This window comes from Nyctereutes procyonoides, unplaced genomic scaffold (assembly GCF_905146905.1).
Source record: "Nyctereutes procyonoides isolate TBG_1078 unplaced genomic scaffold, NYPRO_anot_genome, whole genome shotgun sequence".
In the NCBI taxonomy this organism is placed as follows: Eukaryota; Metazoa; Chordata; class Mammalia; order Carnivora; family Canidae; genus Nyctereutes; species Nyctereutes procyonoides.
Window position 1 is genome coordinate 63,816,946 of NW_026575049.1, and position 12,830 is coordinate 63,829,775.

General features: G+C 32.0%; 1 protein-coding gene across 5 annotated transcripts in view; it reads left to right on the plus strand.

Annotated features, from left to right (window-relative positions):
• EHBP1 (EH domain binding protein 1) overlaps positions 1-12,830 on the plus strand; it is a 315,930-nt gene that overhangs the window by 300,897 nt on the left and 2,203 nt on the right. For all 5 annotated transcript variants that reach the window (XM_055328018.1, XM_055328020.1, XM_055328017.1 and 2 more), the window contains 2 exons: positions 6,066-6,165; positions 7,267-7,340. In XM_055328018.1, the coding sequence (XP_055183993.1) occupies positions 6,066-6,165; positions 7,267-7,340 (174 nt within the window). The remainder of the gene's footprint in view (positions 1-6,065; positions 6,166-7,266; positions 7,341-12,830) is intronic.

Below are 12,830 nucleotides of genomic sequence, written 5' to 3' on the forward strand. Positions count from 1 at the left end.
TACGTATTTAAAATCACATCTTAAAATATATTAATCTATTAATCTAGAAATAGTTGCTTCTGTCCATTCCTACTTTTCAAGAAATAATTTTATTCAACTCTTCATGTTTGTCTTTAATGTCTCTGTCCCTTCTGGAGCCCCTCTTTAAGTCATTTCCATGACATGACTGTGAGAAGGCCTAGGACAAGGAGGGAGGGATAGAGAAGAGTTCGCCAGGTGCAGTCCAAACAAAAAGGCTTCAAGAGAGGGGAGAACTGGCAGGGGAAGCTATCCATCTGTAAGCATGGCTCACAATTCAAGTTTTCCCCTTATTATAAGATGCCTAATTGATTCACTAAGTAGACAGTAGTCTGTTTGGTTCAGCGATGCCTATAAAAGTGACTCACTGTATTTTATTTTACAGGATATGTTAAATGTACCTTAAAAAAGGAAATACAATTTTAGAGTTATGTTCTGAGCATTTTAACTTTAGTCAAGTGCCTTTTTGTAGTTAGTCAAGATAGTCATGCACTACCTGAAATGTGGGTCATATTAATATCTTTACATGCTCTTAGCACAGAAAAGTTAATAGGTACAAACCCATCCCATATGTAACTTAAAGAAAATACTGAACTGGGCACCTGGGCGGCTCAGTTGGTTAAGTATCTGCCTTCAGCTCAGGTTATAATCCCGGGGTCCTGGGATCAAGCTCCACGTCAGGCTTTCTGCTTGGCGGGGAGGGAGTCTACTTCTCCCTCTCCCTCTGCCTGCTGCCCTCCACCTCATTTGTGCTCTCTCTCTGTCAAATAAATAAATAAAATCTTTAAAAAAAGGAATAAGAACTTAAAACACTAAACTGTAAGTAAATATAAATAATTTTTTCAGTTATAATTTTTCCCATGATAATTCCTTCCATGCTTTTAAATTTATTTTTATTTTTTGCTATTTTAAGTTTGTGCCAAGTTTACCTTTGAGAAATGCAGCTCTGACCTTTGGCAGAAAAAAGGCTACTCAGATTCTATTAAGGAGCTGGTACAAGAAGACTGCTGTTAATTTCCAACCTTCAGAAATAGCTTCTTTTTATGTATAATTTCATGGAAGAAGAATTTTGGTGAAGTTGTCTGTTCCCTCTTCCTGTAAGAAGTACATGCTAGATGTCTATCAGAAGTTATCTATAGAGAGATGTTGCCCTGAATCTGTTTTATCAAATGGGTAAATAAAAGGTTTGTTTATTTTGAGAGAGTTTATCATAGTTTTTATTTTACTGCAACGAAAAGAGAGGATTTTCCCCAAAGTTTATATTCTTAATGCCATGACAAGTATATCATGTTAAGCAAATAGTTTGAAGAAAATTGCTGCAGAAAACATCAATAAAGATTATGAGATTCTTCATTTATGTTGATTGCTGTTTGAGGATATTCTTGGGGTAGAAACATTTATCAGCTCTTTGCTTATATAGTAAAATTTCATAATAAAGCTCTATTTCCTAAGTTTAAAATATTTTCTAAAACCAATGCACTGGAGTCCTTCAGTAATAATGGCTTTAGGAGTTCATGTATCCATGACCCTACATAACTACAGTAAATTCATCTTTCTCATCCATTAAATCTAACAGATTTCACTTCCTTTGTTATTAAAATGTGTTTCTCCAGTACCAGCTAGTTGGACACCTTCATATGTCTCTCTGTTGTAATATATCATGTCTTTCAAAGGTCATCATGTTGGTGTTATCATACCATCAGGACAATTTGTAATGGCAACTTTTTTGTTTTTATGTTTGGTTTGGCTTTGTTATGTTGTGTCCTTTAAGGGCCATATGGGAACACTAGTCAGCCATCTCTGCTTTGGAGCTATGGCAAGATTTCAGCATTCTTTCATATTTTCATGGTAGAAAAATCTTGAATTTGTTTATATGTACAACAACAGCCTACATCTTTGTGTTTTCGCTCTTACCCGCTTAATTCATCTTCTGTTTGGCTAAAATTGTATTGTTCCTTATTTTGTATTTATGTAAGAATTCACTGTCTAAAAATATATCTTTCTAAATGGATAATAAGTTAATGATGAAAGATTAATTAGGAATGATTAATTAGCAGATAAATTTTGAATATATGATTCATAATTTTAGGGTTTTGACATCACTTTTCTTTTATTCATTTAAAAATTTACATTGAAAATACTGCTTCTGAAAAAATAAATGAAAACTACATACATATTCCTGGATGAATGAATGAATTCTTGAATGAAATTAAATCTTAACTAAATTTAAATCATTTTTTTGGAGGAGATGAAATATAAAAATGGTTGCTATAGTCAACTTGGGTTTATTAAGTATACTATATGTAATGCTGTGTATTACACTGCTTTCTGTTTAGTGGTTTTCGTGAACTGTGTCATAAAATGATTTGATGTCATATTTACAGTTACTTTTCCCACCATTATCATTATTCTTGATCATTTAATAATTTTTACAAATCATATCCCAGCTGTGTAGTAATTGGTTAAAAGAAAAAACTGACATTAAGAGATAGTGATGTTAGAAAGGATGTTACATTCCTAGAGGCAAAATAAAAAACAGAAGTCTTTGAGGAAAAAAAAAGTAGGAAAAATATTACCAGAGATTGTATTAATTAGTCAATACTTTAAAATGTTAATGTGATGTTATTTGTAGTATACTTACATGAGGCACTGTGCTTTAAAACTACAGTATAAAAATCCAGCCATGTTTTTACATTTTGGTAATTGTATGCTGACCTGTAGGATTTTGTCATTCTTTATTTTGAAATGGTCGTCAGTTGTATATGTCTTTAATTTTCCAATTCATGAAAGTGAAAAAAAAATGAGATTTTTAAAAAGTATCCCTGTTCACTCTAAGGTGACAAAGATGTAGTTGTAATTACAAATTAAAGATAATTTTGAAAGACAAGTAGTTAACCAGGTGGGGTTAAACAAGATAAAATGATTTATGGCCATTTTATAAAATAATGACAGTCTTCATTTTAAGCTACAATGTAAAGTGCTTTATTCCGAGATTATGTATTGTGGCAGAAGCTAAAACTGCCTTTTTTCTAACAGTGCCAGAATACAACCTCTTTTTCTTTTTGCACTAACAAGACTGCTTTACCACCACAGCCCACTCTAAGTAATTAAATCAATCCTTTGTACTTACCGTATTCTCCTCTAGTGACGGTACTAGATCTGATTATATGCTTCATGCATATTCAAAGTACCGCACTGACAGCTCTTTAATGAGCTCTTACTTAATCAGTATGAACAATGTTCATCTTGTTCTTTTTTTCCTCATGCATTAGAGCTAGGAACAGTTGGGAAAAATGAAACATCCAGCATTCATTTGAAAAATATATTGTACTTTGAAAAGTGTCTAAGCTGAGGAAGTTGCATTCTGCCCTTTAAAAGTCTGATGGACAAATTGGATTACTAGTATTGGATTAAATAACAAATGGTTAGAGGAGAAATGAGAAAAGCTCACTGTGATCACAGGCTTTAATATTTTTTGTTACTTATAAAGCTAAAGGGGTCTTTAACCAGTTATTAAAGTCAGGATTAATTTGTAATGGTTCAACTTACTGGCTTTTAAAAGCTTTTTAAATTTAAAAAATTTTAAATCCTGAAAAACAATAGTGTAATGATGTATTAGAAGAAAATTTAATTTTTTTATTACGAAGCTAAGTATAGATTTCCATCACTGTATACTATCTCAGATAAGGAGTTAGCAATACAGAATTGATTTAACCTCAAGTATGCTTTTTTCAGTTAATTTTTGTAATCTATGTAGCAGAGTGTAATGTGTCTTTAAATATTTGTTATTGTCAGGCTTATTTCCTTTTGAAACATGAGACTCTTGTATTATCGGTCATTTCCTAACAATTAGGGGAGGGGGATCTTCTATTCTTACCTAGAAATCACAGGCAGGAGTTAAACTGAAAATAACACAGTACCATATCAATATTGTTATTCTCAAGGAAGCAGTCTTCCATTGAAGAAAATGATGCTAATTTAAGAGTAGGCTAGTTGCTTCTAGTATTGCTGAAAGCCTCAATTATAGGTTAAGTTAAACTCAGAACAAAGTTTTAATATGTCTATATTTTTAGAAGCCACTTACGTTATGAGCACAAGAACTAAGTCTTTAGTCAGAAAATAAAATATCATAAAAACTGCACCTATTAATATTGCACACATGTGTCATTTCACTGATCAAAAAGGCCTTCACCAGGGTACAATTGGCCTTTTTCCAAATTGCAAGCTTTTTCTCAGCTTTTTCTTTCTACTCTTTCTTCTTTTGTTGCTACCCAGGGATTTGTGCGTATCGCAGCCTGTATCACATGACCAGTGTCAAGACATCACATGGTCCAAAGTGAATACAAAACCAGCTACCCTAAAAGAGAGATTAAAAATACTGTAAAACAATAAAGACTTTTGTTCATACTCCAGAAAAATCTATCCTACGTTTGCTTCATACCATAAAGTTTTAATAGCATTTAATGAAGGCACGTATCCTCACTATTCTCCCTAATGATGAACAACAGATAAGTATTTTACAGGGATGCTCTGAAGTACCTGTTTAATCTTTTGCACACAGATCAGCTCTTTATATTCTATTTCCATTCTTAAAATTTCTTCAGATTTATATTAATGTGAAAATAGTTAAATAAATTATGGTATATCCATAATTTATGCAAGTATTAAAAAGAATGAGGTAGATCTTTGAACAGCATAACAAGAGCAAATCACAGGGCAATACATAATATGATCTCACTTATGGTAAAGAAAACAAACCTGTATATGTCTATATATAGATAAGGTATATGCATGCATTTGATACACATAGTAATCTGTTTGGTCTAGAAGGAGATGTGCTAAACTGTGGAAGTACTGCTGGGAAAAGGAGATGAAGAGGGGAACTGAAGAGGAAGGGGTTGGTGAAAGACTTGGCTTTTCACTTACTTTAGATATCTATTGTCTGAATTTTTAAAATGGACTGGTAGTGTGTTTGAAATTTAAAAGAAGATACCTTGCTTAAAAAGAAAATAAAGCTAGAATATTTTATTTGTTATTAGATATTTAAGTTAGCCCTATGCATCTATACAGAAGTGGGACTGAAGTATTAAATAATGGCCTAGCAAAACAATAAACCAGGCATGGGTGAAATTCAGAAAAAAACAAAGTCAAAGAATTATAAATTTGACTAGGTACAATCTGAATGGAGAGGTGGGAAGAGGGAGGGGGATTAATATTTTTCTTGAATGTGATTGTGGCCTACTTCTACATGGACAATAGTAAATATATACTATATATTACTATATACTGGCTTCTGGTGGAGAGTGGTATAGATGATGGAAAGTGAATGTTAAATGTGCAATTAGTAAATCTAAATTTTAGATCTCTCTGCTGAAATGTTTTAGGATTTACCGAACATTATTATGTTCATTATAATGTGTCTTTTCACAGATAGCTATAAGTAATTTTTGTAGTTTGTCATTTACAGTGTATTTAAAATAATTTGCATGTGTTTGCCATATTAGAGATGATGAGTTCCAGAATGGTATATGAACATATATCTTTAGTTTACTTTTGAGGAGGAAAATAAAAAAAACAAGTTGTTACAAGCGGAAGCTTTCACAAAATCTCTGGACTTCTCTGATCTTCCTGCTAGTCTTATAATTCTCATAATGATTTTTTAATTTTTTTTTTATCATGACCATATATCTGTCAGCACCATGAGTTCCTCATTGAAACATAATAACAAGTCAGCCTCTGGGGAGGATTTAAAAGTTGGAACACTTTTTTTTTTTAACTGTACTTAATGTTAGTCTGATCTGTAGATATGTTTGGGGGGACTGAAATATACATGCTGAATAATACCAGTTTTAGAAGATTGGCTTACGAATTTTGAGATATTGATTTCTTTTTTTCAGACCCTAGACTTTAATATTATGTTATTATAAACAGTTTAATTTGTACTATTGGGGTAGCTAAAATATGTTTCATGTAAAAGAAACCACTTATGCTCAGGTATTATTTGACTTGTAAAATGTCATATTAATAAATAATTTGCTGAATTACAGGAAGGAACACAGAAGAAGAAGAAGCTATGATGCAGGAATGGTTTATGTTGGTTAATAAGAAAAATGCCTTAATAAGGAGAATGAACCAGCTTTCTCTCCTGTAAGTACCCATGACTATGCTTGTTTTTCCTACAACACTGATGAATTTTAGGCTTTTTGTCATTGCTTTCTTTGGGATTTCACATTTATTAGGCTTAATATTTTTCTTACCTTGGAGATTACAGTATAGTTTATATAAAAATAAAAATTGAAATAATATATAATTATTTCTCATCTGAACAGTAAGTTTTTTAAAATAGTAATATATATTGAAAAAAATGTTTATTATATAGAAAGCCAAGGAATATAAAAATGTTTCATATTTAAGAAATAAAGCACTTGTGCACAAAAAGGAGATTTGGATTATATTAAGAGTTAGAGGAGAAAAGAAATAAAATTGAAGTTTATTTAACATCACATTTTAAGTTAAAAATGAAAATAACTTAATGAGGACAAAAGTACTTTTGTAATCTACAGATGATGTTACCCTAAATTTGGGAAATTCTTCCAATCATAAGATCACTTTTGTATACAGTAAAATGGAGACTAGACCAAATGTAAGCATTCTTGGTCTTTAGCACTTCACTATAGGACTTACTGCATGTTTCTTTTTGTTCACTAGCAATATTCTTATATTATGCCACCTAGTGTGGGAAGGATCAGGCTTACATGTTTTATTTTCGTGAAAACCTCTATTTTTGTCATTTCTGCCATGCCTGAACCTGATTAAGCATAAAACTTAACTCTTCCTGGATTTTTAATTGTCTCTCTATTAAATTTGCATTGGTGGTACTTACATGTTTCTCGTATTCTTTTCACATGGCATTCCAGACAAAAGAGTGTTTATTGTGAACTATGAAACATATTTCACAAAATAGCCTTATACTTGACACTTAATACAAGAAGCATTGAAGAATGAGACTACTTATCTGAAAATTAAAATATACCTCTGTGCAATTCAAAATTGACGGAGAAAAATAATAGCACTAGTAAATATTCAACCTGAGGAAGGTTTTAGGTTTGTGTATCATTTGTTTGGAGTAGCTTAAAGTTAAAGAGAAAAGTCAGTTATGAGTCCTAAAATCAATGTAACCTAAAGGTTCTTTTAAGTGTTTAATGATTTAGTAATTAGCATATTGATGAACTTTTGCAACTTGCCTAGGGAAAAAGAGCATGATTTAGAACGACGGTATGAGCTGCTGAATCGGGAATTGCGGGCAATGCTAGCCATTGAAGGTAAGAAATGGCTATGGTGGAGTGAGGTATGTGAAGTGTCAGCTGTCAAAGAGATTTGAAGAGAGTGTAATATACTTCTGGTCTCACTAGGTGTGGCCTGAGTAGGAACCAACAGGAATTACAGATAAATGCCTTAGAGTTTGAAAGCAACAGTCACATAAAACCTAAGAACCCTAATTCAGATAATCATTATGTGTGCTATTGAACACAGAGTTGTCTTAACTTTGTCAGTAAGCTGAAATATCTGTAAAATGGAAAATATAAGGAGTTAAATAATTACATCTTACTGTGTGAAATTTAAGGCTGTTTCCATGAAAGAGGTGAGGAAAGATTTATCATTTTTTATTTTTTCACATCAAACTAAATTTTACCTTAATATTTAATTGATGTCAACACTGAAATGTCTACAGTCCACTATAGTTCTTAAGATCCCAAGATCTTATTAAGTGAATATTCAAGCAAAGATTGACATGAGATAAATTACTTTCATACTTTTCATAAAGCTTCTATATGAATTATATAGTAATCCTAAGCATGGTTCATAATATCAGTAAACAGCAGCTACCTTAACTATGGCATTTACCATATATGACTTTAAAAAAAAAAATCCTACGTGTTTAAGAATGCACTTCTCCTTATGCCTTTTAGTTGAAAATGTCTTAGAGTTCAAAGATGTCTGCTTAAAAACTAATCCTTGGGGCTCTGTAAAATGGACCTTTTGTCTAATCAATGCAAATTGATTTTCCTATTCTATATTGACCTCTTAACCCATTGACTGTCCATAGTAATTTCCTTCTTTACCTGATAAGGTACCTGACCTATAATAAGCCAATTCTAATTAGTTTAGAAACTAGAAATTTAAGATTGTAAGGGAAAGCCAAATGAAACTATGTATTTTTTAAATATTTTAATTAATATTGAGAATAAATGAAATATATGCTATTTATCTAAATGTAATCTTAAACATTTCTACAAGTTTTATTTTTAATTACTTTATATCTGTTTTCTCATTTGATAAATATGACCAACCACATTTGTATATCCTCATTCAGAAATCAGATTTACTTTATTTTAAAGGCTTCTGATACCTAATTTCCTTCAAATGGCTATCTAAATGAATCAGATTATACCTTGATAATGACTATAAAATGTCTAAAAATTACTTAAGAAGTCCTGTGAAACTTGCCATTGAAATAAAATGCACAGGTATACTAAATGGTATTTTTCTTTGTGATATACCTTTGTAGTCATGGTGTAGTCTTTAAAAGAGATTTGAAAGCTAAAGAGTTGAAAAGTGGGTATAGCAGATACTATTTATATGGTATATATATGTATGTATAATATAAAATATATGTATATTTAGTATGTATAATGTATGAGTCATATAATTTATTCTTTATACATTATACTCAATACAGAGTATTAAAAGCACTGTCTCATGTATAGTAAGTTAAATTACCCCTCAAATACAGCATGATACAATACAGTTGACTTTTAAGGCAGATATTGCTTCTATTCTCAAACCAGTTTTATTACCAAATACCATCTTAAAAGGAGGGCCATGACACATACAAAAGATCGCATCTTTATAGGTAGTCCTATCCCTATATACCAAACCTACAGTCGCGAATAACTGAACATTTTATCAGCCTGTTCTTGTACATATCAGCACAAAGTCATATTTTTTAGGAAGTGGAAAAAGTATTTTTCTTTTTCAAACACATTTAATACAATTGGTAGTTTTTTTTGAAGTTTTGTTCCGTTTTGTTTTGTTTTTTAATTAAGATCGTTGTCCCATATGTGATTGTGCCAGTTTCTGTTGCTGGTTGAGAGAAAAAAGACACTTAGGGAAAGAAGTAGCCTGTTGATGACAAATAAAGGCACTTTCTTGGTAAGAGGCCTGTCCCACTAGCCTGGGCAGTGCTTGGGCCGGGCTGTCCTAGGCAGGTACTGACTATCGTGATGATCAGTTCTGTGAACACAGTTGTCCTCTGAGCCAGCGCTTAGAATGTATACACATGCAGTTCAGTGGCCTTTTGGAATATTAAAACCCACAGAAATACACATGAATAGGCAGCACTAGTTGGTTTTGTTTGGCTTTCCTTTGTTTTAAGGTTCATTCCTCTTTTTTTCCCATCTCCTCTATTAGGTAGGTAGCCATAAGATGTTTTTCATAATAAATAAATTAAAATCTTTTCAAATAAATCTGCTGCTGAAACCATTCACCAGGAGAAAGCACAGAATGTTAATAGCCACATAGCACATTGAAAGAAATATTAACAGCTTGGTTTGAGAGGGGAAAAAATTCAATATATCCATTCTTCTGAAAATCCATAATCGCTTTGGCCTGTTTTTTGCCTTTTTTTCCCTTGAGGTGTTTTTCATAGCAGGAGTTTCACTCTACTGAGCTAAGTTGTAGGATCCCTTAAGCTAACAAACATCTTTTAGATACTTTTCCTATAGTTTTTTTGTTCCAGATTATTTAATGCCCCCTCAGGAAAGATAAATTCATTTCTGCACACATTGGGGTGGGCTTTTAGAAAGTGGTGTGTTCATTTTCTGCACAAGAAATGGATCTTCTCTAGGATTTTGTACATCTTGATTTATTCTTGGCTTAGAGTTTGAAGTGGGTGCTCTTCTAAAGGGATTTATGCATAGGTTCACTATTTTTGTAGTTATGGTTTATATGATAAGCTTTTTATATTTAAAATCAATATGTAATCCTGTGGAGGAGCTTATCCCCTAAAACCCCATTTGTAAATCTATTTTAGCTTTGTTACACAGCACAGCCACAGTCTTCCATAGATTGATTAGGTACAGCAGTAGAATCCTATCAAATGGCCTGCTCTGATGATGATGCAAACTCTTTCAGGATTGCTAGTTGACTGGAACTAAAGATAAGACTTGACTGCAATCCCCCAATGTGCTCTTTACAAAACTAGTGTTAATTTTCATCAAAGTGCCAGGCTTATTTATAGTGGCAAGGTTGAAGGTTTACTACAAGAACTTTAGGTCCTTTCTATCAAAGTATTTATAGGTATTTCTTTTGCCTTTTTTTCCAAGGTAATTATCAACTTCAGCAAATAAACTGAATCAGGGAATGAATAATTGGCCCTATATATAAAAAAAAGAGATTTTTAAATTAACAAAACAGCTCAGTGCAGATGGACATAAACAGAATCTCTTTATTTCAACACTTTGGCTCAAATGCAGCATCAAAACTTAATCCTATTTGTTGCAAGAGGATATGGCTTTTGTAGCAAAAGTACACTGGAATCTTTAAATTAATCAGAAGCCACATTGTAGTCTGTTCAAGTCAAAGTCTGTGTATCTAGCTAGCTGTGACTGGTGTTATAGGTGAGTAATCCTTTCTTAAAATGCATAACAGGTAACACATAAACTTACATGGAGGTTTTAAAAACATGACATTACATCTAGGTGAAGCTACTAAAAAGGGATTTAAAAATTTTTTAAATTTAGGTGTGAACAGATGAAAGTGGATCTTGATCAATAATTAAGGTATTGATTTTTTTTAAAAAATCATCAAAAGTTTACTTACTTAATTTCCCAAATCAGCAAATATGTGTGTGTATGTGTATAAATTTACTACCATAAAAAAAGCAAATGCAAAGTAAAAGTAGTTTTGCTAGTGTAAAATCTACTCACTGTACTTAGTTGTTTCCTCTCCATTTGACTAATAATTTGTAGATATTAATATAGCAATGACAAATTTAATATGAAAAATCAAACTTAGGCTGCAACATTTTAAATTCTAATGTCAGTAAATTTCACTGTGAAACGATGAAAATAACCTACATATTCATAACTTTAAAAATGTTTTTGTTACAGTTACAGAAAATGTCGGTATTGAACTAGGAAAAAGTTAAGATTTTAAAAATTATTCAGTACTTCAGGGGTTAAAAAATAAAAGTTTTCTTTCATCTATATTGTTAAAGCCTTATTTATCTTGATATTTCTAATTATTAATTAAAGCCTTAAAAGTGGTCAAGTACAGAGAAGGAACAATTAAGAAAATTATATATCTGTTGTTAAAATTTATTTTTTTCTCGGTTTTAAAAAATTGTAATTTTCCATTTAATTATATTTTTTAAGTGTATGGTGGAGGAAATTTATTTCCCAGTTGTGAAGCTCTTATTAAAATATTTTGGAAGTAAGGAATTATAAAGCTTATAATCTGAATGATTTCTTGAGGTTGAAAGTGGAAAAATTAATATTCACCAAAACTGGTAATCTTACTAATTATAAAATTTAGTTACAAATCTTTTATAAATTTATCAGGTTTTTCTCTAAGTTAATATTTCTAGAACTATAGTTACCTGAAATTAGACTAGATGACCTTAAAGATCCTTCCAACTGGAGTGCCTATTAATTTTGCTCCTGTGTGGAATAAGACTGATTAGAACGAGACCAAATTAGAAAATTGTCTAGCGTTCCTGACCACAGTTGCATTTAAATCCAAAGAACAAAATTGTGATGGATATGGCTTTTCTTCAATTTTGCTGTTTTATTATTTTTTAAAAATTCTTACATTCAGAAAAAAACTTTGCATAGTAATAGTTTCTTTACTCCTTCCCATGCTATAGGATATTTCACCTCTTTTTTTTATAAGAATGCAGTGTGACCAGTTATTTAATGTACTTACTTGTGTGATTTTTGTATCAAGGGTGGATAATTAATACATGGCATGTTTCATATGTATGTATGTATGTATGTACGTATGTATGTATTTGAGCTTATAAAGAAAGGAATAGCGATGAAATGGAATAAGCCATTCTAGCTTTTTGCTGCTATTCTAACCTTTATTGCATGATGATGCATCTAATTTTTAATTTGTAAATACAAGATAGAATTCCCTCTAGCACCATTTGCTTTCATAAAGCTGCTGAGCAGTTTGCTGTCTTGAATAAATTTTGCTTTGGAGGGGGTCGGGGGGATTTGAACCAGCACATTCTTGTGTGGTTTGTGAAGATTCACATGGTAACCAGCGGTGTGCATTGTTAGGTTTATCTGAATAAGCACCAGCCATGTGAGTTTTAACATGATTGCCCAGGGCAATGGAGAGAGAAGAGAGAAACCCGAAAGGATTGCACTCCTCTCTGTTTTTTGGAAAGTGCATTCGCTGGGGGAGGGGGCTGCATGAGTCAGTGGCCCTGGATTTTTTTTTTTTTTTTTTTTTTAAAGCTGGTGTCCTGTTTCCCTCTAGGTCCTCATTTGTTCTGCTATCTGCCTCATCATCTACTTCTTCTTTTCATTGTTTACCTTCCTAATGAGGGAGGCGGGGTAGACTGGGGGTTGATTGACAGCTACAAGCCCTTACAGTCTGGCCAGAGAGCAGTTGGCTTTGGTTTTAAAAGTGCTTTAAATGTTCGATTTGGTCCTGTTTTTATTAAACGAAACTGCTGCTCATCTTAAGGAAATTATCAGACCAGCGATGATTAGCAAATATATTTTGGGGTCCTAAAACCTTCA